Below are 25197 nucleotides of genomic sequence, written 5' to 3' on the forward strand. Positions count from 1 at the left end.
AGCCCTTCCCCGAGCCACCCCAGCCCCCCTGCACCGCCCAGCCCCTCCCCCGACACCCCCAGCCCCCCCCAGCCCCCCTGCACCCCCCATCCCCTCCCCCGACACCCCCAGCCCCCCTGCACCCCCCAGCCCCTCCCCCGACACCCCCAGCCCCCCCCAGCCCCCCTGCACCCCCCAGCCCCTCCCCCGACACCCCCATCCCCCCCATCCCCCCTGCACCGCCCAGCCCCTCCCCCGACACCCCCAGCCCCCCCCAGCCCCCGTCTCCCCCCCCTTACTCATCCTCTGGGGCCGCCTGGCTCAGGGTCTGCTGGGCCCCAGCGCTGGGGGGCTCCGGGAGCTGCTGCCCTGGGGGGGGGGGGGGGGGGGGGGGAAGGTGAGACCCCCCATGGGGGGGCCCTGACCCCCCCCCCCCCCCCGCTTCCCGAGCGTCCCCAGCCCCCCCCAGCCCCTCCAGATCCCCCCAGCCCCGCGAGCCCCCCACATCCTAGCCACCCCCAGCCCCCCAAGCTCCCCCACCCCCCCGAGCCCCCCACATTCTAGCCCCCCCCAGCCCCCCCCCGGCCCCCCCGCTCACCCCCCCGTGCCAGCGCCTCCAGGATGCCGCTGCAGGCGGTGGCCAGGCGGGCGATGGTTTCCCACTCCTCCTCCTGGGGCTCCCCGGCCCCCGACAGCACTGCGGGGTGCGGGCACCCGTGGGGTGGGGGCACCCGTGGGGTGGGGGGGGCCCCCGGGGGATGGGGGGACCCCCAGGGGACACGGGCCGAGGGATGGGGACACCCCATGGGACAGGGGACGTGGGACGGAGGGGGACCCTCTTCAGGGGACAGGGGACGTGGGGACATGGGGACAGGGGACGTGGGCACCCCCAGGGGACAGGGGGGGACCCCCAGGGGATGGGGACACCCCCATGGGACACGGGACATGGGATGGGGGACACACCCAGGGGACATGGGGTGGGGGACAGCCCCAGGGGACATGGGACACGGGACATGAGCACCCCCGGGGGACAGGGGGGGACCCCCAGGGGATGGGGACACCCCTATGGGACACGGGACATGGGATGGGGGACACCCCCAGAGGACATGGGGTGGGGGACACCCCCAGGGGACACGGGACATGGGCACCCCCGGGGGACGGGGGGACCCCCATGGGACACGGGACATGGGATGGGGGACACCCCCAGGGGACAGGGACACCCCCACAGGACAGGGGACACGGGATAGGGGATGGCCCGTGGGGTGGGGACACCCCCAGGGAGCAGGGGTCACCCCCATAGGACATGGGACACGGGATGGGGGACCCCCCCATGGGACAAGGGACCCCCCCAGGGGACAGGGGACCCCCCCAGCGGATGCAGGACAGGGGACACCGAGCGATGCAGGACGGGGACATGGGATGGGGAGAGGGGACGGAGAGGGGGGGCCGGGGGGGCCAGGAGGGGCCGGGGGGGCCGGGGGGGGCCGGGGCCACTCACGCCTGCCCAGCGAGTGCCGCAGCGACGGGGCCAGGGGGGCTCCGGGCTCGGGGGGGGCCACGGGGCCGCTGGCGTCCGGGGGGGCTCCCTGGGGGGGGTGGGGGTCAGTGGGGACACGGGGGACGTGGGGACACGGGGCGGGGGGGGCACGGACACGGGGGGGCTCACCGGGTCGCCGGGCGGGGGGGGGGCTGTGGTGCGGCAGCAGCAGGTCGGGTGTCGGGTCAGCCAGGGGCTGCCTGGGGGGTCGGGGGTCACGGGGGTCACAGGGGTCACGGGGGGGGTCAAGGTCATGGTCAGGGGGAGGTGCCCAGGGGTCACGGGGGGTCACGGGGGGGTCAAGGTCATGGTCAGGGGGAGGTGCCCGGGTCACGGGGGGGGACATGGGCTTCCCAGGAGATGGGGGGGGGTCCTGGGGGGGTCCCAGGGGATTTGGGGAGGGGTCCCAGGGGTTTTTGGGGGGGCCCAGAGGATTTGGGGGGATCCCAGGAGGTTTGGGGGGGAGGGTCCCGGGGGGGTTTTAGGGGTCCCAAGGGATGGGGGGGGGTCCCAGGGGATTCGGGGGGGTCCCGGGGGGGTTTTAGGGGTCCCAAGGGATGGGGGGGTCCCAGGGGATTCGGGGGGTCCCGGGGAGGGGTTAGGGGGTCCCAGGGGACATGGGAAGGGTCCCAGGGGATTTGGGGGGGGGGTCCCGGGGGGGTTTTAGGGGTCCCAGGGGATTCGGGGGGGTCCCGGGGGCGGGGCTTAGGGGGTCCCAGGGGACATGGGAGGGTCCCAGGGGATTTGGGGGGGGGGGTCCCGGGGGGGTTTGGGGGGTCCCAGGGGATGGGGGGGGTGTTCCCCATGGCCGGGGTCACTCACGGGCTGGGGGGGCGGGCGGCCGGGGTCTCGGGGGCCCCTGAGGAGCCGGGCCCCCCCCCCGGGGGGGAAGGGGGTGCTCTCCTCGTCCAGCGCCAGCGAGTGCAGGAGCCGCAGGGTGTCGGGGCGCAGCCCCCCCGCCTCCCCCCCGCCGGCCCCCCCATCGCTGCTGTCGCCGCTGTCCCCCGTGTCGCCGCTGTCCCCCGTGTCGCTGGTGTCCCCGATGTCCCCGATGTCCCCCCCGTGGTCCCCCCCCGCGCCCCGGCCCTGCTCCAGCGACCTGGCGTACAGCTCCGAGAAGCTCCTGGGGGGACAGGGGACATGGGGACACGGGACATGGGGACATGGGGACATGGGACAGGGGACACGGGGACAGGGGACATGGGGACAGGGGACATGGGGACACAGGGACAGGGGACATGGGGACATGGGACAGGGGACACGGGGACAGGGGTGTCCTGGTCCTGGCTCCACTCGTCCCCCATGGCCCTGCACCCCTCCGTGTCCCCACATCCCCCCCAAGCCCCCCACTCCCCCCCACACCCCCGTGCCCCCCATAGCCCCCCATTCCTCCCCGTATCGCCCCAATGTCTGCCCCATCCCCCCCCAAGCCCCCCCTGCCCCCCACACACCCCAGTCCCCCCATGCCCCCCAAGTCCCCCACGACCCCATATCCCCCCATATCCCCCCAAGCCCCCATTCCCCCCCACACCCCCAATCCCTCAATCCCCCCATTCCCCCCAATCCCCCCATCCCCAAAATCCCGCCTCACCCCCTATTCCGCCCTTATCCCCCCGTGCCCCCCAATCCCCCCTCTGCCCCCCAATACCCCCATGTCCCCCATGTCCCCAATGCCCCCCCGCCCCCATTCCCCCAATCCCCCCCATCGCCAAAATCCCCCCTCACCCCCTATTCCGCCCTTATCCCCCCGTGCCCCCCACATCCCCCCATGCCCCCCAGTCCCCCCTCCGCCCCCCAATCCCCCCATGTCCCCCAATGCCCCCCCGCCCCCATTCCCCCAATCCCCCCCCATCCCCAAAATCCCCCCTCACCCCCTATTCCGCCCTTATCCCCCCGTGCCCCCCAATCCCCCCTCCGCCCCCCAATCCCCCCATGTCCCCCAATGCCCCCCGCCCCCATTCCCCCCAATCCCCCCCATCCCCAAAATCCCCCCTCACCCCCTATTCCGCCCTTATCCCCCTGTGCCCCCCACATCCCCCCATGCCCCCAATCCCCCCATGCCCTCCAATCCCCCTCCGCCCCCCAATCCCCCCATGTCCCCCAATGCCCCCCGCCCCCATTCCCCCAATCCCCCCCATCCCCAAAATCCCCCCTCACCCCCTATTCCGCCCTTATCCCCCCACATCCCCCATGCCCCCCAATCCCCCCTCTGCCCCCCAATCCCCCCATGTCCCCCATGTCCCCAATGCCCCCCGCCCCCATTCCCCCAATCCCCCCCATCCCCAAAATCCCCCCTCACCCCCTATTCCGCCCTTATCCCCCCGTGCCCCCCCACATCCCCCCATGCCCCCCAATCCCCCATGCCCTCCAATCCCCCTCCGCCCCCAATCCCCCCATGTCCCCCAATGCCACCTCCCCCGCCCCCATTCCCCCAATCCCCCCATCGCCAAAATCCCCCTCACCCCCTATTCCGCCCTTATCCCCCCGTGCCCCCCACATCCCCCCATGCCCCCCAATCCCCCCTCCGCCCCCCAATCCCCCCATGTCCCCCATGTCCCCAATGCCCCCCCGCCCCCATTCCCCCAGTCCCCCCATCCCCAAAATCCCCCTTCACCCCTTATTCCGCCCTTATCCCCCCGTGCCCCCACATCCCCCCAATCCCCCCTCCGCCCCCCAATCCCCCCATGTCCCCCAATGCCCCCCCGCCCCCATTCCCCCCAATCCCCCCCATCCCCAAAATCCCCCCTCACCCCCTATTCCGCCCTTATCCCCCCACATCCCCCCATGCCCCCCAATCCCCCCTCCGCCCCCCAATGCCCCCCCTCCCCCCCGGTCCCCCACCCACCGGCGGGGCCGGCCGTCGCGGTCGGGGGGCAGGAGGGTGAGGGTGGCCTTGGGGCGGCGCAGGAGGGCGCGCAGGCGGCGGGGGGCCAGGGCGGGCAGGGGGTGGTGGGCGACGCGCAGCAGGCGGGTGCCGGGGCGCAGCCCCGCCGTCTCGGCGAAGGAGAAGCGGGTGACGGCCGTCACCACCCCGGCGGCGTCGACGCGGAAGCCCAGGCGACCCCCGGCCCCCCGCGGCAGCGCCAGCTCCCGCGCCTCGCACCCCGCGTCACCGCCTGCGAGGGGATGGGGGGGGGGGGGGGGGGGCCCCCAGACTGAGCCGGGGGACCCCGGCGTCGACCCCCGTGGGGTGACCCGACGTGACCCCGTGGGAACCCGACGGTGACGCGGGGGACCCCCACATTGACCCCGCGGGAGCCCCGACGCTCACACACACCCCCCCGCCCCCCCCCGGGGCACCCCACGGGACACTGTCCCGACCGAGCCCCGCAGCACCCCCCCCGCCGCGCCCCCCCACCCCTGCCCCGCTGCCCCCCCATCGCTCCCCGTTGCGCCCCCTATCCCTGCCCCATCGCACCCCCCCTTTGCAACCCCCGTCGCCCCCCCATCCCTACCCCACCGCAGCGCCCCGCTGCCCCCCCATTGCCCCATTGCCCCCCGTCCCTGCCCCATTGCGATGCCCCGTTGCCCCCCCATTGCATCCCCCATCCCTGCCCCATTGCACCCCCCCATTGCCCCTCTTTTCCTGCCCCCCTGCAATGCCCCATCGCCCCCCATCGCCCCCCATCCCTACCCCCTGCAATGCCCCATTGCCCCCCCATTGCCCCCCATCTCCCCTCATCGCCCCCCATCCCTACCCCCTGCAATGCCCCATCGCCCCACATCGCCCCCCCCATCCCTACCCCCCTGCAATGCCCCATTGCCCCCCCATTGCCCCCCCTCCCTACCCCACTGCAGTGCCCCATTGCCCCCCATCGCCCCCATCCCTACCCCCTGCAATGCCCCATTGCCCCCCCATCGCCCCCCCTCCCTACCCCACTGCAGTGCCCCATCGCCCCCCATCTCCCCCCATCGCCCCCCATCCCTGCCCCCTGCAATGCCCATCGCCCCCCATCGCCCCGCTCACCTGCAGCCTGGCCACCACCTGGGCGGCCGCGCCGTGGGGCAGGCGCAGGCCCAGCCAGTCTCCCGCCCCATAGAAGAGCTCGAGGCGCCCCTCGGCGAAGGCCCACCCTAACACGTCCCGGCAGGCGCAGCTGAACAGCACCCCGGGCCGGGGGGCCGCCACCACCACCCGCTCCGCCGCCACCCCCAGCAGACACGGCACCTCCGGCCCCCCGGGGCTCCCCCGCGCCCGCGCCCCCCACACCAGCGCCCCCGCCGCCCCCGCCGCCGCCCCCGGCCCCCCGCCCGCCGTCGGCCCCCCAGCGCCGGCAGCCCCCGGTGCGGGGCGGCGAGCGGGGGGCCGGTGGCGTGGGCGCGGGCCAGCTCCTGCAGGTACTGCTGGCGCGTGCGGGCGGCCATGGCCCCCAGCCGCCCCCCCCGGCCCACCGCGTTCTCCCCGTTGATGGCCTTGGCCAGCAGGAACTCCCGCAGCCCCGCGCCCCCCGGGAACCGCTGCCCCCGCCGCCAGCCCCGGCCCGAAGAGGGGGGTCTCCTCCGGCCGCACCACCGCCACGCTGCGGGAGAGACCCCGGGGGGCACGTGAGACCCTGGGGGACGGGCAGCACCCCCGCAGCCCCTGCCGACCCCCGGGGAGCAGGAGAGACCCCCCCAGGGACCGTGTGAGACCCCCCCCAGGGACCGTGTGAGACCCCCGGGGACCGTGCGGCACCCCAAGGAGCGGGCGAGACCCCCAGGGACCCCAGCAGAGACCCCCCAGAGCCCAGGTGAGACCCCAAGGCATGATGACACCCCCAGGGACCATGCAGCACCCTGAGGGACCAGGAGAGACCCCCCCCCAGAGAACATGTGAGACCCCCAGGGACCAGGAGAGACCCCCCCAGGGACCGTGTGAGACCCCCAGGGACCGTGCGGCACCCCCAAGGAGCGGGCGAGACCCCAGGGGCCCCAGGAGAGACCCCCAGCCCCCCTGTGCAAGCCCCCCACCCCCGCAGGAACCCTTGGGGACCCCCAGCCCCCCTGTGCAAGCCCCCCACCCCCGCAGGAACCCTTGGGGACCCCCAGCCCCCCTGTGCAAGCCCCCCACCACCCCGCAGCAGCCCTTGGGACCCCCAGCCCCCACCTGTAGGAGGTGCGGGGGGTGCAGGGCTCGTGGGCCCGCACCACGATGAAGACGTGCTGGAAGTGGGAGCGGAGGGCGCGGGGGGAGAAGGGCCGAGCCCCCGGCTCCTGGAAGACGATGGTCACGATGTCGTTCCCGATGTGCCTCTTCCGCAGGAGCTGGGGGGGCGAGGGGGGGTCAGCACCCCAAAACTGCCCCCGGGGTGTGGGCTGGAGCTGCTCTGGGCTCTCCAGGACCCCCTGAGACCCCCCCCCCGCTTGCTCTAGGGCCCCCTCAGACCCCTGGGACCCCCCAGGACCCCCTGCCCCAGACCCCTGGGACCCCCCCCAGCTGCCCCAGGACCCCCCCAAGACCCCCCCCCACCCCGCTACCTCCAGGAACCCCCAGATCCCCTGCGACCCCCCCAGACCACCTGGGATCTCTCAGCTGCCCCCAGGACCCCCCCAAACCCTTGGGTCCCCTCAGCTGCCTTCCAGGACCCCCCCCCAAGACCCCCTGAGACCCCCCCCCAGCTGCCTCCAGGATCCCCCCCAAAACTCTAGGACCCCCCCAGGATTCCCCCAGCCCCCTGGACCTGCTGCCAGTCAATGGGGGTGGAGGGCAGCACTGGGGGGACCCCCGGGGACCCCATGATGCCCCGTGACCCCAGGGACCCCCAGGACCCCCCCAGGACCCCCCGGACCTGCTGGGGGTTGCTGGGGGTGAAGGGCAGCATGGTGCTGACGTGGAACATCACCTCGTAGCCGTGGTAGGTCGTGTACAGGGAGTGGGTCCCCGTGGAGTCAGCTGGGGGGGGACAGCCTGCACCCCCGCACCGCGCCCCCCTGCCCCCCACGTCCCCACCCCTGCGTCCCCATCCCCAGTCCCCCTGTTCCTGTCCCCATCCCCGTGTCCCCACCCCTGTCCCTGTGCATGTCCCCATGCCCGTATCCTCATGTCCCCATCCCTCTCCATGTCCCCATGTCCCCCCATGTCCCTGTGTCCCCCCATGTCCCCACCCGTCCCAGTGCATGTCCCCATCCCCAAGTCCCCATGTTGCCACCCCTGTCCCTGTGCATGTCCCCATCCCCGTATCCTCATGTCCCCATCCCTCTCCATGTCCCCAATGTCCCCGTGTCCCCCCATGTCCCCACCCGTCCCAGTGCATGTCCCCATCCCCAAGTCCCATGTTGCCATCCCTCTCCATGTCCCTATGTCCCCCGTGTCCCCACCCCTGTCCCTGTGCATGTCCCCATCCCCAAGTCCCCATGTTGCCACCCCTGTCCCTGTGCATGTCCCCATGCCCATATCCTCATGTCCCCATCCCTCTCCATGTCCCCGAGTCCCCCCATGTCCCTGTGTCCCCCCATGTCCCCATCCCCAAGTCCCATGCCTCTCCATGACCCCGAGTCCCCCATGCCCCCATCCCTGTCCCTGTGCACGTCCCCATCCCCAAGTACCCGTCCCTCTCCATGTCCCTGTGTCCCCTCATGTCCCCGTGTCCCCCCGCGTCCCCCCCGCTCACTCTGGGTGTCGAGCTGAGCGCAGTAGTGGGGGGGGAAGCCGCGCAGGCGCAGGCGGGTGCCCGCATGTCCAATGCCCCCTGCCATCCCCATGTCCCCATTCCCATGTCCCTGTGTCCCATAACCCCATCCCCGTGTCCCCACCCCTGTCCCTGTGCATGTCCCCATGCCCGTATCCTCATGTCCCCATCCCTCTCCATGTCCCCATGTCCCCCCATGTCCCTGTGTCCCCCCATGTCCCCACCCGTCCCAGTGCATGTCCCCATCCCCAAGTCCCCATCCCTGCCCCATGTCCCCCAAGTCCCCACGTCCCCATCCCTGTCCCTGTGCACGTCCCCATCCCCATATCCCAAGTCCCCATCCCTCTCCATGTCCCCGTGTCCCCCTATGTCCCCGTGTCCCCCCATGTCCCCGTGTCCCCCCGCGTCCCCCCCCGCTCACTCTGGGTGTCGAGCTGGGCGCGGTAGTGGGGGAAGCCGCGCAGGCGCACGCGGGTGCCCAGCAGCCCCAGGAACTGGGCGAAGGCCGGCCCCGCGCCCTCGTTGTTGTACATCTCCTCCTCTCCGAGGCCTGGCCCCCCCGGCAGTACAGCACCCCCACCTTGCGCTGGAAGCTCAGCTGGGGGGGGGGACGGCGCACCTCGCACGGGGGCTCGCACGCGCGCCCCCCCTGCACGCCCTCGCGCGCCGGCCCCCCGCCCGCTGCACGCCCTGCCCTCGTGCAAGGGCCAGCTCTGGGTCAGTGCAAGCCTTGTGCTCGTGCAAGGCCCGTCCTTGTGCAAGCCCCATCCTCGTGCAAGCCCCATCCCCGTGCAAGCCCCGTCCTTGTGCAAACCCCAGCTCTGGTGCAAGCACGGTCCTCGTGCAAGCTCTGCCCTCGTGCAAGAGCCAGCCCTGGTTCGATGCAAACCCCATCCCCGTGCAAACCCATCCCCGTGCAAGCCCCATCCTCGTGCAAGCCCCACCCTTGTGCAAACCCCATCCCTGTGCAAGCCCTATCCTTGTGCAAACCCCAGCTCTGGTGCAAGCATGGTTCTCGTGCACGCCCTGCCCTCGTGCAAGGGCCAGCTCTGGGTCAGTGCAAGCCTTGTGCTCGTGCAAGGCCCGTCCTTGTGCAAGCCCCATCCTCGTGCAAGCCCCGTCCTTGTGCAAACCTCAGCTCTGGTGCAAGCACGGTCCTCGTGCAAGCCCTGCCCTCGTGCAAGAGCCAGCCCTGGTTCGATGCAAACCCCATCCCCGTGCAAACCCCATCCCCGTGCAAGCCCCGTCCTTGTGCAAACCCCAGCTCTGGTGCAAGCCCTATCCTTGTGCAAACCCTATCCTTGTGCAAACCCCAGCTCTGGTGCAAGCATGGTTCTCGTGCAAGCCCTGCCCTCGTGCAAGAGCCAGCCCTGGTTCGATGCAAGCCCCGTCCTCGTGCAAGCCTCAGCGCCGGGGCAATACAAGCTCCATCCCCATGCAAGGCCCGCCCTTGTGCAAGCCCCGCCCTCCCGCAAGCCCCAGCCCTGGTGCAAGCCCCTCCCACCCACCCCCGCCCCTCGTGCAACCCCCGCCCCTCCCCCGCTCACCCCCTGCTCATCCAGCTTGAGGAGGGTCTCGGGCACGGCGGGGGAGGGGGAGGCCAGGCGCAGCCCCTGCACCCCCAGCCCCGGCAGCACCAGCTCCAGCAGCTTTTTTGGGGGGACCCCCCGCGCCCCGGGGGGGCGAGCGCCGGGGGGCAGCGCCTCCTCCAGCACCGAGCCCCGCAGCGTCCGCAGCTGGATGGGGGGGAGGGGTGTCAGGCTTGGGGGGACCCTCCCCCAGCACCCCCGCATCACCCCCGGCCCCTCGGGGCTGCTCCTGGCACCCCCACGGACCCCCCCATCCCCTGCTGCCCCCCCCAGGAGCCCCTGGGGATCCCGCCCGAGGCCTTTCTGGGACCCCCCCGACCCCCCCAGCCCCCTCAGCCACCCAAGGGCCCCCAGCCCTCCTGCACCCCCCTGGCCACCCTGACCCCCCCAGCCCCCCTGAAGCCCCCCAGCTCCTCCCAGCGCCCCCCAGCCCCCCTGGCCCCCCCCCACCTGGCTGGTGCGCAGGATGATGCGGTGCAGGACCTGGGGCTGGGGTCCCTCCTTCTCCTCCCGCCGCAGGGACACGGCCACCGGCCCCAGCCGCGCGTCCTCCCCCAGGAAGTTCTGGTGCTCTGGGGGAGCGGGGGGGTTGGAGGGGGGGGACCGGGACCCCCCCTGCCCCCCACAGCCCCCCACAGCCCCCGCGTCACACTGGGACGTGCGATGTGCTGCAGCCTCGGGCGACATCCACAGCCACAGGCAACAACCCACGGCCTCGTGCAACATCCAGTGTCCTTGTGCAACAACCCACGGCCTCGTGCAACACCCTATGGCCCCGTGCAACATCCTATGGCCCCATGCAACATCCCACGGCCACGAGCAATGCCCCACGGCCACGAGCAATGCCCCACGGCCATGTGCAATGCCCAACAGCGCTGTGCAACACCCCACGGCCACGTGCAACATCCCACGGCCTCGTGCAACACCCTATGGCCTCGTGCAACACCCCACGGCCACTTGCAACCTCCCACGGCCATGTACAATGCCCCACGGCCATGTACAATGCCCCACGGCCTCGTGCAACAACCCACGGCCCTGTGTAACATCCTACAGCCACGTGCAACGTCCCACGGCCACATCCAACGTCCCACCGATTGTGCAGCGTCCCACGGCCTCGTGCGACTTTCCACAGCCACGTGCAACAGCCCATGTCCACGTGCAACAACCCACGGCCCTGGGCAACAGCCCGCGTCCCCGTGCAACGCCCCACGGCCACACGCGATGTCCCACAGCCCCCTGCGATGCCCCGCCCCCCGTGTCCCCCCGTGTCCCCCCGTGTCCCCCCCGCTCACCTTTGCCGTAGAAGTACTTGCGGTAGTAGTCGGCGCCGGCGTCGCTGTGCTCGATGGGGTGGGGGGGCCGGGAGCCGGCCGGGGGCTCCTCCAGCACGGCCACGGCCGCGTTCGGGAGGTGGCCGGGCCCGGGGGGGCCCCGGGGGGGCACCAGCCCCGGCTCCTGCTCCCCCCCCGTCTCGCAGCAGAAGCGGGGGCAGCTCAGCACCAGCGCGTCGGCATCGGGGGGGGCCCCCCCGGTCTCGGGGGGCTCCTCGGGCTCCAGGTGGGCGGCCGAGGCCCCCGAGGTGGGGCCGGGGGGGGCGGGGGGGGCCTCGGCCGGGTCGAAGAGGATGCTCTGCACGTCGTAGTGGGCGACGTGGGGGCCCCAGGGCAGGCGGGGGAAGAAATCGGGGCCCCCCCCGTCCTCCTCCCCCCCGGCCCCCAGCCCCAGCAGCAGCAGGGGGTCATGGAAGCGGGGGGACGTGGGGCTGCCCCCCCCCCCCGCCTCCTCGTGGCTGTGGGCCCGGGCGCGGGGAGCGACCCCCGGCCCCTCCCCCGGGGACCCCCCCAGGGCCGCCTCGCTGCTGCTGCGCTGCAAGGCAGCGGCCCCCCCCGGAGAGGGGGGCGGCGAGGGGACCCCCCGCCCCCCCCCGCCCGCACTGGGGGGGCCGGGGGAGGGGGGGAGCCGGGCCGAGGGGCCCCGCATCTTGCGGAGGAAGAGGTCGTCGGACTGCATGGCCCCCCCGGGACCCCCCCGGAACCCTCAAGGACCCCGCTGGGATCCCCTGGGACCCCCCCGGGACCCCCCGCTAGCGCTGACCCGCTGGGACACCCCGCCCCCCCCGCTAGCACCGAACCTCTGACCCCCCCGGGATCCCCCTGCTAACGCTGACACCCCCCCGCCCAGTCGGGACCCCCCGGTTTAGCGGGGACCCCCCACCCCGCGATTTGTCAATGGAAGCGTGGGAACCGACCCCGCGCCCCTATTGGCTGCCCGGGAATTCCCGCGTGCGGACACTCCGCCCCTTTTCCCACGCACCCCCTTCCCAGGTCGGGGTCAATGGGGGGGACACGGGGCGGGGGGGGGGCTCCGGCAGCGGCGCTCGCTCGGGGAGGGGGCGACGGCGGGACCTGGGGGGGTGGACAGGGGGTCAGTGGGGGGGTCAGTGGGGGGATCGGGGGGGGGGGGCGAGTGCGGGGGTGAGTGGGGGGCTCCCCTCATCCTTCCACCCCCCCTCCCCACGTCCCTCTGTCCCTCCGCGTCCATCTCTCCATCCCCGGACACCCCCAGCCCCCCCCCCAGACACCCCGTGCCCCCCCACTGCCCCTTCACCCCCCCCACCCGCGGCGGGGACCCCCCAGCACCCCCACAACGTGGCTGCGGGGCTGGGGGGCACCTGGGACCCACCCGGACGCCCGAGTCCCGGCCTGGTACCCCCTGTGCCCCCCCCCCGGGGCAGCCCCCCGGCTCCTTGGGGGGCTGGCGGGCTCCGGGGGGGGTTGGGGGGGCTCGGGGGGGGGGGGTGAGGCCGGGGGGGGGGGGGGTTGGGGGCCCGGATGCGGCGACGCCGGCGGTTTCCTGCCGTAGGGGAAGTGGCGGCGGCCGACGGCCCCCCAAGTGCTGCCCCCAAGTGCCCCCCCCCCCCGACTGCCCCCCACCCCGGGGGGATCGCTCGCCCCCCCCCCCCCCCGCCCACCCACCCCCCTCCCCCCCCCGCTGGGCCCCGGCTCCTGACCTCGTCCCCTGCGTGAACCCGGGCGCCCGCCCCCCCCGCACTTCCCTTCCCTCCTCCGGCTGCAGCGGAGCCGGGCGTCCGGCCCCCCCCGCCCCCCCGCCGGGACCAGGGCCCCTCCCCCACCCCCCCGTTAAGACGCGATTAGCGGGGTTAATCTGGGGGGGACGGGCAGGGTGACCCCCCCGGTACAGGCTCAGGGCTGGGCAGGGACCCAGGCGTCCGGGGGGGACCCTGGTGTCCCCACCCCACGCGGGACCCCCCCCACCCCGGGACACCGTGGGCTCCGTCGTGCCTCGCACGAGGGTCGTGCCTTGCACCAGGGAGCGCGGAGGGGGCCGGGGTCGCGGCCCCGTGCAAAGGCCTCGCACGAGGGCCGGTGCCACGCACGGGGGCTCGCACGAGGGCCGGGGGCGCCCCGTGACAACAGCCCACGGGGGCACGAGGGGATTTGCACGGGGGGGGGGGGGGCGCGTAGGTGTGCAAGGAGCGTGCGAGGGTGGCCGGGGCCGTGCCGCGTGTGCACAGACCCTTGTGCGAGGCCCCGTGCAAATCGCCCGTGCAAAGCGCCGTGCAAGGCCCCCCCCCGTGCAAGGCCTCCCTCGTGCAAAGCCCCCGCCCCGCCCCGTGCAAAGCCCCCACGCGAGACCCTTCCCCTGCGCACAATCCTCGTGCGACGCCGCCGTGCAAAGCCCTCGTGCAAGGCCCCCCCTCCTCCCCCCCCCCGACTCGCTCCTACCTCCGGCCCCTCGTGTCACTGTCACCGTCACCGTCACGGGGGGGCCACCCACCGCCCCACGCCGCTGCGGGACCCAGGCGCTGGGGGTCGCAGCCGGGGGTCTGGGGGGGACCCCGCTGCGCGGGACCCCCCGCTCGCGCCCCGCCGCCGAGGCTGGGAGGGGACCCGGGCGCCCGAGCTCCCCCCGCCCCCGCCCTTCCCCTCCGCCGTCGCTTCCTCCCGCCGCAGAGGACGCGGGCGGGGGGACCCGGCTGCGGGGGGGCCCCCCCTTGCGCCCCCACCCCGGACCCCGGGCAGGGGCCCCGGCACCCGGGAGGGCCCCCCCAAACACGGGGACCCGGGCATCCGGGAGCCCCCCCGCCCCCCCCCCCCCCGCAGTGCCAGGGGGGACCCCGGCATCCGGCGCGGCGGGAAAACGGCAAAACGGCTTTTTGGAAGCTTTTTTTTTTTTTTTGGTTCTTTTAATTTTTAGTAGCAACCCAAAAAACCCCAAAATCCAACAAAAACCCCTCAAGAATCGGAAAAAAAAAAAAAATCCCTCGAAAAAGAGGCCGAGGGCCCGGGGGGGTCCTGGGGGGGTCCTGGGGGGGCCGCAGGCTCCGGGGGGGGTCGTCGCCGCCGTCGCTTGCTCCGGGGGGGCCCCGGGGGGGCCCTGTAGGTCCCTGGGGGTCCCCGGGGGTCTCGGGGGGGGGGGGGGGGGGCTCCCGGGTCCTTATTGCTGTCCGTGGGGGGGTCGGGACCAGCCCAGGGGTGGGGGCCGGGGGCCGGGGGGGCGGGGGGGTCAGTACTGGTGCTCCAGGAGGGGCTGTGCCGTGGGGCTCTCCTTATCCCGGGGGGGCTCCGGGGGGGGGCGGGCGCCGGCGTCCGCAGGGGCCTGGGGGGGACAACGGAGCTGGGGGGGGGTGATGGGGACACTGGGCCCCAGCTCCCCCCCCCACCCCCAAGTACAGGGGCGCAAGGACGGGGTATGGGGGGGCTCCCCCACACCAGGTGTTGGGTCCCCCCCCAAGTCACCCAGGACCACCCAGAGGACCCAGCCCCCCCCCAAAGAGAGCTGGGGGGGCTCCCAGAACACCCCAATACCCAGCCCCCCCCCCGCAGACCCCTGTGTCCAGCCCCCCCAAGAGGCCCCAGGCGCCTGGGGCACTCACCTCTCCCGTGGTGCTGGTGCCCCCCCCGGGGGTGCCGGGGGGCACGGGGGTGCCCGGGGGGGGGTCCCCCTCGCTGCCCCCCCCCTTGCGGCCACCCAGGCTCCATTTGCCGCAGAGGCCGTCGTAGGCGAAGGGCGGGGGGGCTCCGGGGCCGGGGGGGGGCCCCGCTGGTGGGGGGGATCCTGCGGGGGGGCCCCCCCAGCCCAGCCCGGGACCCCCGCTCTGCTCGGGGCCTGCGGGACAGGGGGACACGCTGGGGGGGCAGAGCTATGCAGACCCCCCCCCGAGGGGACCCGGGCATCTGGGCCCCCCCTGACCCTCCCGTGTCCCCCCCCCCAGGACCCAGCCCCCCCCCCGGCACCTACCTGGGTGGGGCTGGGTGGTGGTGGGGGTGGGCGGCTCGGGGGGGTTTGAAGCCCCCGGGGGGGCCGTGCCGCCCGCGGGGCCGGGGGGGCCGCTCCCCGCCGAGCCCCCCCCGCAGTCCGGGTCCTCGATGTTGCCCCCGCTGTTGCAGCCAGCGCCGCAGCCCTTCTGCAGCCTGGGGGGGGACACGGGGGGGTCAGGGGGGGACACGGGGGGGCACGGGGGGCTCAGAGGGACAGGAGGGGCCCGGGGGCACCCAGGGCTCAGGGGGGGACATGGTGGTCGGGGGGGGTGGAAGGACAGGGGGACACAGGGGGAAGGGGGAGGAAATGGGGGGGGAATGGGGGGGACAGGGGGACACAGGGGACAGGGGGACACAGGGGACAGGGGGGACACGGGGGACAGCAGGATTGGGGGGGACATGAAGTTGGGGGGGGGATGTGGGGTTGGGGGAGCAACATGGTGTTGGGGGGGTGCAGGATCGGGGGATATGGGGGCTTGGGGGTTCCTGGGGGTCCCCAGGAGGAGACCCCAGCCCCCCCCCAGCACTGGGGGTCCCCAGGAGGAGACCACAGCCCCCCCAGCACTGGGGGTCCCCGGGAGCAGGCAGGGGGTCCCCAGAGCGGGGGGGGGTGCCGTGGGGGCTCGGGGCCCGACCAGCGTCTCCGTGGGCACCTTTGGGGGCGCGGGGGGGGCCGTTTCGGGGCGACTCACCGGGCCCAGGCGTCGGCCAGCCAGCGGGCGATGGCGGCGGGGCCGAGGGGGCCCCCGGCGAGGGCGCGGAGCTGGGGGTGGGCGCCGGCGAAGGAGGTGGTGAGGGGGGAGACGTAGATGGGGTACCCCAGGGGCTGGTCGCAGGAGGAGTTGATGATGTTGCGCAGCGACTGCCGGGCGTTCTGGATGCTGCCCCGCTCCGGGTTGCGGTTCCGCAGGAAAACCAGCTCCTGCTGCTGCCCGGCCCACAGCCCCCGCACGCACTCCCGGTTCACCTGGGGGGGCACTGGGAGTCACTGGGAGGGCACTGGGAGGGGACTGGGGGGCACTGGGAGGCACTGGGAGGGGACTGGGGGGCACTGGGAGTCACTGGGAGGGGACTGGGAGGCACTGGGAGAGGACTGGGGGGCACTGGGAGGCACTGGGAGGGGACTGGGGGGCACTGGGAGTCACTGGGAGGGGACTGGGAGGCACTGGGAGGGCTGCAGGAACACCAGCTCCTGCTGCTGCCCGGCCCACAGCCCCTGCACACACTCCCGGTTCACCTGGGGGGGCACTGGGAGTCACTGGGAGGGGACTGGGAGTCACTGGGAGGGGACTGGGAGGCACTGGGAGGGGACTGGGGGGCACTGGGAGTCACTGGGAGGCACTGGGAGGGCTGCAGGAACACCAGCTCCTGCTGCTGCCCGGCCCACAGCCCCCGCACGCACTCCCGGTTCACCTGGGGGGGCACTGGGAGTCACTGGGAGGGCACTGGGAGGGGACTGGGGGGCACTGGGAGGCACTGGGAGGGGACTGGGGGGCACTGGGAGTCACTGGGAGGGGACTGGGAGGCACTGGGAGAGGACTGGGGGGCACTGGGAGGCACTGGGAGGGGACTGGGGGGCACTGGGAGTCACTGGGAGGGGACTGGGAGGCACTGGGAGGGCTGCAGGAACACCAGCTCCTGCTGCTGCCCGGCCCACAGCCCCTGCACACACTCCCGGTTCACCTGGGGGGGCACTGGGAGTCACTGGGAGGGGACTGGGAGTCACTGGGAGGGGACTGGGAGGCACTGGGAGGGGACTGGGGGGCACTGGGAGTCACTGGGAGGCACTGGGAGGGCTGCAGGAACACCAGCTCCTGCTGCTGCCCGGCCCACAGCCGCCGCACGCACTCCCGGTTCACCTGGGGGGGCACTGGGAGTCACTGGGAGGGGACTGGGAGGCACTGGGAATGGACTGGGAGGGTACAGGGAGTCACTGGGAAGGGACTGGGAGGCACTGGGAATGGACTGGGAGGGTACTGGGAGTCACTGGGAACGGACTGGAGGTCACTAGGAGGGCATTAGGAGGCACTGGGAGATACTAGGAGGGCACTGGGGTGTTACTGGGAGTCACTGAGAAGGACTGGAAAGGCACTGGGAACGGACTGAGGGCACTGGGGGTACTGGGAGTCACTGGGAGGGGACTGGGGGGCACCTGGAGGCACTGGGGGGACACTAGGAGGCCCTGAGGGGAGTGGAAAGGACTGGGAGAGACTGGGAAGCACCAGGGGGGGCACTGGAAAGCACGGTGGGGGGGACTGGGAGGCACTGGGGGGCACTAGGGAGGCATTAGGAGACACTGGGATTCATTGGGAGTCCCTGGAAGGGCACTGGGAGGGACTGGGGGTCACTGGAAGGCACTTATGGGGCACTGGGGGGACTGGGAGGCACTAGGAGGGCATTAGGAGGCACTGGGAGGCCTTGGAAGGGCACTGGGGGTTACTGGGAGGAACTGGAATGGCACTAGGAAGCACTGGGAGTCCCTGGAAGGTGCACTGGGAGGCACTGGGGGTCACTGGGAGGGACTGGGGGTCACTGGGAGGGACTAGGAAGGCATTAGGAGGCACTGGGAGACGCTGGAAGGGCACTGGGAGGCACTGGGGGTCACTGGGATGGACTGGGGGCACTGGGAGGGACTGGGAGGCCCTGGGAGGGCGTTAGGAGGCACTGGGAGTCACTGGGAGGCCCCTGGGAGGCACTGGGGGGACGGGGAGGGACTGGGGGCACTGGGAGGCACTAGAAGAGCATTAGGAGGGACTGGGAGGCACTGGGAGGCCCTGGGGGGAGTGGAAAGGACTGGGAGGGACTGGGAAGCACCGGGGGGACTGGGAGGCACTGGGGGGCACTAGAGGGGCATTAGGAGGCACTGGGATTAATTGGGAGGCCCTGGAAAAGCACTGGGAGGGACTGGGGGTCACTGGGAAGCACTTGAGGGCACTGGGGGGACTGGGAGTCACTGGAGGGCACTGGGAGGGACTGGGGGTCACTGGGAGGCACTGGGGCGACTGGGGGTCCCTGGGAGGGAGTTTGGAGTCACTGGGAGTCACTGGGGGGCACTGGGAGGGCACTGGGGGCACCGGGAGTGACTGGGGGCACTGGGAGGGTGTTAGGAGTCACTGGGAGGCACTAGGAGGGCATTAGGAGGCACTGGGAGTCACTGGAGGGCACTGGGAGGGACTGGGGGTCACTGGGAGGCACTGGGGGGACTGGGGGTCCCTGGGAGGGAGTTTGGAGGCACTGGGGGGCACTGGGAGGGACTGGAGGCACTGGGGGGCACTGGGAGGGACTGGGAGGGCATTAGGAGTCACTGGGAGTCACTGGGGGGCACTGGGAGGGCACTGGGGGTCACTGGGGGCACTGGGAGGGACTGGGAGGGTGTTAGGAGTCACTGGGGCACTGGGAGGGACTGGGGACACTGGGAGGGCACTGGGAGGGCGTTAGGAGTCACTGGGGAGCACTGGGGGGCACCAGGAGGGACCGGGGGCACTGGGAGGGACTGGGAGGGCGTTAGGAGTCACTGGGGGCACTGGGAGGGCGTTAGGAGTCACTGGGGGTGCTGGGAGGGACCGGGGGCACTGGGAGGGCACTGGGAGGGCATTAGGAGTCACTGGGGAGCACTGGGGGGCACCGGCAGGGACCGGGGACACTGGGGGGCACTGGGAGGGCGTTAGGAGTCACTGGGGGCACTGGGAAGGACTGGGAGGGCGTTAGGAGTCACTGGGGAGCACTGGGGGGCACTGGGAGGGACCGGGGGCACTGGGAGGGACTGGGAGGGCGTCAGGAGTCACTGGGGAGCACTGGGGGGCACCGGCAGGGACCGGGGACACTGGGGGGCACTGGGAGGGCGTCAGGAGTCACTGGGGGCGCTGGGAGGGCGGGCGCGTCCCCTCACCTTGATGACGCGGAAGCCGAGGTGGCGGCGGTTGAGCGTCACCACCTTGTACTCGTCGGCGGCCTCGTCGGCCACGCGGCGCAGGGCCAGCAGGGCCGGGGCCTCGGCCAGCACGGCCGCCCGCCAGGCCGGGTCCCCCTCGTGCGAGATGACCAGCCGGCCCTCGTGCGCGGCCACCGCCTCGTACAGCGCCGCGGCCTCCTCGTACTCCTCCGGCGACGTGAAGTGGTCCTGGGGGCGGCAGGGCGGGGGCGTCCCCGGCGTGTCCCCTCCACGGCACGTCCCCCACAGAGGGGGCGGGGGGGCCCCAAAATGTCCCCTCCGGGTCCCATCCCCCGTGGCAGCGCCAGGGGGTCCCCAAGGTGTCCCTGCCAGGTCCCCCAAGGTGTCCCCGCCGTGTCACATCCCCAGTGGCAGCTCCAGGGGGTCCCCAACATGTCCCCACCATCTCACATCCGTGACAGAGGGGGCAGGGGGGCCCCAACGTGTCCCCTCCATGTCACATCCCCAGTGGCAGCTCCAGGGGGTCCCCACTGCGTCCCCTCCAGGTCCCATCCCCCGTGGCAGCTCCAGGGGGTCCCCAAGGTGTCCCTGCCAGGTCCCCCAAGGTGTCCCCGCCGTGTCACATCCCCAGTGGCAGCTCCAGGGGGGTCCCCAACATGTCCCCACCATCTCACATCCCCGACAAAGGGGGCAGGGGGGCCCCAACGTGTCCCCTCCACGTCACATCCCCAGTGGCAGCACCAGGGGGTCCCCAGTGTGTCCCCTCCATGTCACATCCCTGACATAGGGGGCAGGGGGGTCCCCAACGTGTCCCCTCCAGGTCCCATCCCCCGTGGAAGCGCCAGGGGGTCCTCACTGTGTCCCCTCCATGTCACATCCCCAGTGGCAGCTCCAGGGGGGTCCCCAACATGTCCCCACCATCTCACATCCGTGACAGAGGGGGCAGGGGGGTCCCCAAGGTGTCCCCGCCATGTCACATCCCCTGTGGCAGCTCCAGGGGGTCCCCACTGTGTCCCCGCCATGTCCCCCAGTGTGTCCCCTCCATCTCATATCCCCAGCAGAGGGGGCAGGGGGGTCCCCACTGTGTCCCCTCCACGTCCCATCCCCGACAGAGGGGACGCAGGGGTCCCCAACATGTCCCCATCATGTCACATCCACAGTGGCAGCTCCAGGGGGGTCCCCAATGTGTCCCCTCCATGTCCCACACCTGGCAGCAGCTCCAGGGGGTCCCCAATGTGTCCCCAATGTCCCATCCCTGGTGGTGGCTCCAGGGGAGTCCCCAGTGTCCCATCCCCAGTGGCAGCTCCAGGGGGGTCCCCAGTGTGTCCCCCTCCATGTCCCATCCCCGATGGCAGCCCCAGGGGGTCCCCGGTGTCCCCCCCATGTCCCACCCCCTGTGACAGCCCCAGGGGGTCCCCAGTGTGTCCCCCTCCATGTCCCATCCCCGATGGCAGCGCCAGGGGGTCCCCGGTGTCCCCCCCATGTCCCCTCCCCTGTGGCAGCCCCAGGGGGTCCCCGGTGTCCCCCCCACGTCCCATCCCCAATGGTAGCCCCAGGGGGTCCCCGGTGTCCCCCCCATGTCCCCTCCCCTGTGACAGCCCCAGGAGGTCCCCGGTGTCCCCCCCACGTCCCATCCCCAATGGCAGCCCCAGGAGGTCCCCGGTGTCCCCCCCATGTCCCCTCCCCCGGTGGCAGCCCCAGGGGGTCCCCGGTGTCCCCCCCACGTCCCCTGCCCTGTGGCAGCCCCAGGGGGTCCCCGTGTCCCCCCACCTGGTGCAGCTTGAGGGCCATGCGCACGCCGGGGGCCACCACGCGGTGCAGCAGGTCCATGTCGGCGAAGACCCACTCGTCCCGCGGGGACGTGATGCGGAAATCGCCCTTGAAGAGGGCGTGGAGGCCGTAGAGGAAGGGCTCCAGGCTGGGGGGGGGCGAGGGGGGGAGGTCAGGGGGGGCTGCCCGCACACCGGGGTCCCTCCTGGGTGCCTGGGACCCCCCCTGGACACCCTGGGCGCCCCCAGATGACTGGGTACCCCCCGGGATGCCCGGGTTCCCCCCGGACACCTGCGTGTGTCCCCCCTCCCGGATGCCTGGGACCCCCCCTGAACATTTGGGGCCCCCCCAAACACCCAGGTCCCCCCCAGATACCTGGGAGTCCCCCCCCGGACATCTGCCCCCCCCCGATGCCTGGGTGGGTGCCCCGGATGCCTGGGACATTTGGCCCCCCCCCCGAGAGACCCAGGTACCCCCCCCAGATGCCTGGGTCCCCCCCCCGGATGCCTGGAACCCCCCCTGAACATTTGCCCCCCCCCCCAGACACGCAGGTACCCCCCAGATGCCTGGGACCCCTCTGGACGCCCAGGACCCCCTCCAGTCTCCTGGGGACCCCCCCCCCCCAGACATTTGCATCCCTCCCGGCTGCCTGGGGACCCCCTGGGACGCCCCTGGATGCCCGTCCCCCCGCGCTGGGTGCCTGGGGGTGCGCCCCCCCTGATGCCTGGGCCCCCCCCGGACATTTGGGTCGTCCCCCCCAGACACCTGGGTACCCCCAGATGCCTCTGGGACACCCGCCTCCCCCCCCAAATGCCGGGGTCCCCTCCCAAATGCCGGGGTCCCCCCTGAATACCTGGGTCCCTCCTGGATGCCTGGGACCCCCCCAGACATTTGGGTCCCCTCCTGGACCCCTGGGTGCCCCCTGGACACTTGGGTCCCCCCCCCCCGATGTCGGGGTCCCCCCCCGATGTCAGGGGCCTCACCCTGGATGCCAGGGACCCCCCCAGGCATCCAAGTCCCCTCTGGACCCCTGAGTTCCCCCCCCAAGTGCCAGGGTCCCCCCCAGATGTCGGGGTGTTGTCCCCCCCCATGTTGGGGTGCCCCCCAGATGTCGGGGTGTCGTCCCCCCCATGTTGGGGTCCCCCCTAGATGTCGGGGTGTCGTCCCCCCCATGTTGGGGTCCCCCCTAGATGTCGGGGTGTTGTCCTCCCCCACGTTGGGGTGCCCCCCAGATGTCGGGGTGTCCCCCCCCCCGCGTTGGGGTGCCCCCCCGATGTGGGGGTCCCACCTGGCAGACATGCTGTGGGAGGCGGTGCCCAGCGCCCGGCGGCCGAGGACGCAGAGCCCGAAGCAGAGGGTGACGAGGGGCGAGTCCCAGTCCTTGTCCACGGGCTGGGGGGGGGACACGGGGGGGGGGGGACACGGGGTCAGAGGGGGTCTCCACGGGTGTCCCCCGTGTCCCCCTGTGCCCCCAGACCCAGGGCTGGGCGGTGCAGGGGTGGATCCAGCCCGGGAAGGCTGCTGTCCCCCCGCGTCCCCCATGCACACCCATGTCCCCGTGTCCCCCACCGTGTCCCCCCCATGTCCCCCCGTGTCCCCAGACCCACGGGGTGCCGGCGGGCGGCGCAGCGCTGGATCCAGCCCAGGAAGGCTGCTGTCCCCCCGCGTCCCCATGCACGCCCACGTCCCCGTGTCCCCCCTGTGTCCCCCGCCATGTTCCCCCGTGTCCCCCCCACGTCTCCCCGTGTGTCCCCCGTGTCCCCCTCATGTCCCCCCCGTGTCCCCAGACCCACGGGGTGCCGGCGGGCGGCGCAGTGCTGGATCCAGCCCAGGAAGGCCTGCCGGAAGGCGGGCAGGCTGGGCCCCCCCAGGCGGGGGTCGAAGTCCTCGTCGATGTTGGGGCTGAAGGTGGGGTCGGGATCGGCGTAGCCGGGGGCCGTGACGGGGCGCAGCCCCTCGCGCACCCCCTCGTGCGACAGCCACTCCTCCAGCTTGGGCGACCGCGTCACGTAGTAGATGATGCTCTGGGGAGGGGGGGGGGGACGTGGGGGGGGTGAGCGGGGCCCCAGGGTGGGGCCACCCTCGTGCAAAGTGCCGTCTGCCCCGTGCAAAGCCCCTTCCCCTGGTGCAAAACACAATTCCCCTGGTGCCGAGCCCCTCTTCCTCGTGCAAAGCCCCCTCTCCCACGTGCAAACCACAATTCCCCTCGCGCGAAGCCCTCTCCCCTCGTGCAAAGCTCCTTCTCCTGGTGCAAGCCACAATTCCCCAGTGCAAAGCCCCTTTCCCTTGTGCAAACCACAACTCCTCTGGTGCCAGGCCCCCTCCCCTCGTGCAAACCACAATTCCCCTCGTGCGAAGCCCCCTCCCCTCGTCCAAGCCCCCTCCCCTCGTGCAAAGCTCCTTCTCCTGGTGCAAAACACAGTTCCCCCAGTGCGAAGCCCCCTCGCCTTGTGCCAGGCCCCTTTTCCTCGTGCAAGCCACAATTCCCCCGGTGCAAAGCCCCTTCCCCTGGTGCAAATCACAATTCCCCTGGTGCAAAGCCCCCTCCTCTCATGCAAAGCCCCTTCCCCTGGCGCAAATCACAATTCTCCTCGTGCAAAGCCCCTTCCCCTGGTGCAAATCACAATTCCCCTGGTGCCAAGCCCCCTCCCCTTGCGCCAGACCCCCTTCTCCTGGTGCAAATCGCAATTCCCCTGGTGCAAAGCCCCCTCCTCTCGTGCAAAGCCCCTTCTCCTGGTGCAAAACACAATTCCTCTGGTGCCAAGTCCCCCCCCTCGTGCAAAGCCCCTTCCCCTGGCGCAAATCACAATTCTCCTCGTGCAAAGCCCCTTCCCCTGGCGCAAACCCCGACTCCCTTTGTGCCAAGCCCCCTCCCCTCGTGCCAAGCCCCTTCCCCTGGTGCAAACCCCAATGCCCCGGTGCCAGCCCCCCCCCCCCCCCGGCCCCACCTTGACGTAGTAGGTGAGGAGACGCGGCGCAGGTCGAAGCCCTGCAGCATGGCCCCCGCGTTGTTGTCGCTGATGCTGTAGCCCTCCAGCACGTAGCGGGCGGCCGCCACCTCCCAGGCCAGCCAGCGCTGCCCGAAGGCCGCGTTGAAGCTCAGGGCGTGCGGGGGGTGGCCCGGCTCGCAGCAGCAGCAACCCTCGTCCTCGTCCACCCCCTCCGTGATGGCCTCCACCTCCCGCTGCTGGCAGTACGTGCCTGCGGGGACAGGGACGGGGACATCAGCGGGGACGGGGACGTGCCAGTCTGCCCTTCAGCAGGGTCGTGGGGGCCCCGGGCTGTCCCCCATGCCCCAGGAAGGGGACATCAAACGAGGATGGGGACGTCAGCGGGGACAGGGAGGTCCCCAGACTGTCCCTCATCCCCCAGGAAGGGGACATCAAACGAGGATGGGGACGTCAGCGGGGACAGGGAGGTCCCCAGACTGTCCCTCATCCCCCAGGAAGGGGACATCAAATGAGGATGGGGACGTCAGCGGGGACAGGGAGGTCCCCAGTCTGTCCCTCATCCCCCAGGAAGGGGACATAAAACGAGGATGGGGACGTCAGCGGGGACAAGGAGGTTCCCAGTCTGTCCCTCATCCCCCAGGAAGGGGACATCAAATGAGGATGGGGACATCAGCAGGGACAAGGAGGTTCCCAGTCTGTCCCTCATCCCCCAGGAAGGGGACATAAAACGAGGATGGGGACGTCAGCGGGGACAGGGAGGTCCCCAGTCTGTCTCTCGCCCCCCAGAAGGGGACATCAAGCAGGGATGGGGATGTGAGTGGGGACAGGGACATCAGCGGGGACAGGGAGGTCCCCAACCCATCCCCAGTTCCTGTGAAGGCAATGTCGGTGGGGATGGGGACATCAGCAGGGACAGGGATGGCCCCAATCAGTCCTTCATCCCCCAGGAAGGGGACATCAAACGAGGATGGGGATGTCAGCAGGGACAGGGAGGTCCCCAGTCTGTCCCTCATCCCCCAGGAAGGGGACATCAAATGAGGATGGGGACGTCAGCGGGGACAGGGAGGTCCCCAGACTGTCCACGATGCCCCAGGAAGGGGACATCAAACGAGGATGGGGATGTCAGCAGGGACAGGGAGGTCCCCAGTCTGTCCCTCACCCCCCAGAAGGGGACATCAAACGAGGATGGGGACACCAGCAGGGACAGGGAGGTCCCCAGTCTGTCCCTGATGCCCCAGGAAGGGGACATCAAATGAGGATGGGGACATCAGCAGGGACAGGGAGGTCCCCAGTCTGTCCCTCATCCCCCAGGAAGGGGACATCAAACGAGGATGGGGACATCAGCGGGGACAGGGAGGTCCCCAGTCTGTCCCTCATCCCCCAGGAAGGGGACATCAAGCAGGGATGGGGACACCAGCAGGGACAGGGACACGCCGGTCTTGCCCTCAGCAGGGTCGTGGGGGCCCCAGTCTGTCCCTGATCCCCCAGGAAGGGGACATCAAGCAGGGACGGGGACATCAGCAGGGACAAGGATGGCCCCAGTCTGTCCCTCATCCCCCAGGAAGGGGACATCAAGCAGGGACGGGGAC

General features: G+C 72.2%; 2 protein-coding genes across 2 annotated transcripts; both read right to left on the minus strand.

Moving 5' to 3' along the window:
- Window positions 1-274: 274 nt before the first annotated feature.
- SIPA1 (signal-induced proliferation-associated 1) lies at window positions 275-11790 on the minus strand. The gene is given in 17 exon segments (XM_075526105.1): window positions 275-348; window positions 578-676; window positions 1478-1565; window positions 1646-1716; window positions 2339-2606; window positions 2609-2639; window positions 4362-4632; window positions 5453-5764; window positions 5767-5972; window positions 5974-6036; window positions 6603-6760; window positions 7285-7388; window positions 8546-8666; window positions 8669-8722; window positions 9672-9860; window positions 10164-10285; window positions 11006-11790. Coding segments are annotated over 17 exon segments (2949 nt in total). The 5' UTR covers window positions 11724-11790.
- Window positions 11791-14165: 2375 nt separating this feature from the next.
- On the minus strand, window positions 14166-24621 carry PCNX3 (pecanex 3). The gene is given in 11 exon segments (XM_075526106.1): window positions 14166-14333; window positions 14611-14843; window positions 14976-15148; window positions 15688-15962; window positions 18885-19115; window positions 20658-20805; window positions 21946-22049; window positions 22451-22681; window positions 23606-23628; window positions 23631-23911; window positions 24467-24621. Coding segments are annotated over 11 exon segments (1947 nt in total). The 3' UTR covers window positions 14166-14240.
- Window positions 24622-25197: the final 576 nt, after the last annotated feature.

This window comes from Mycteria americana, chromosome 30 (genome assembly GCF_035582795.1).
Source record: "Mycteria americana isolate JAX WOST 10 ecotype Jacksonville Zoo and Gardens chromosome 30, USCA_MyAme_1.0, whole genome shotgun sequence".
Classification (NCBI taxonomy): Eukaryota; Metazoa; Chordata; class Aves; order Ciconiiformes; family Ciconiidae; genus Mycteria; species Mycteria americana.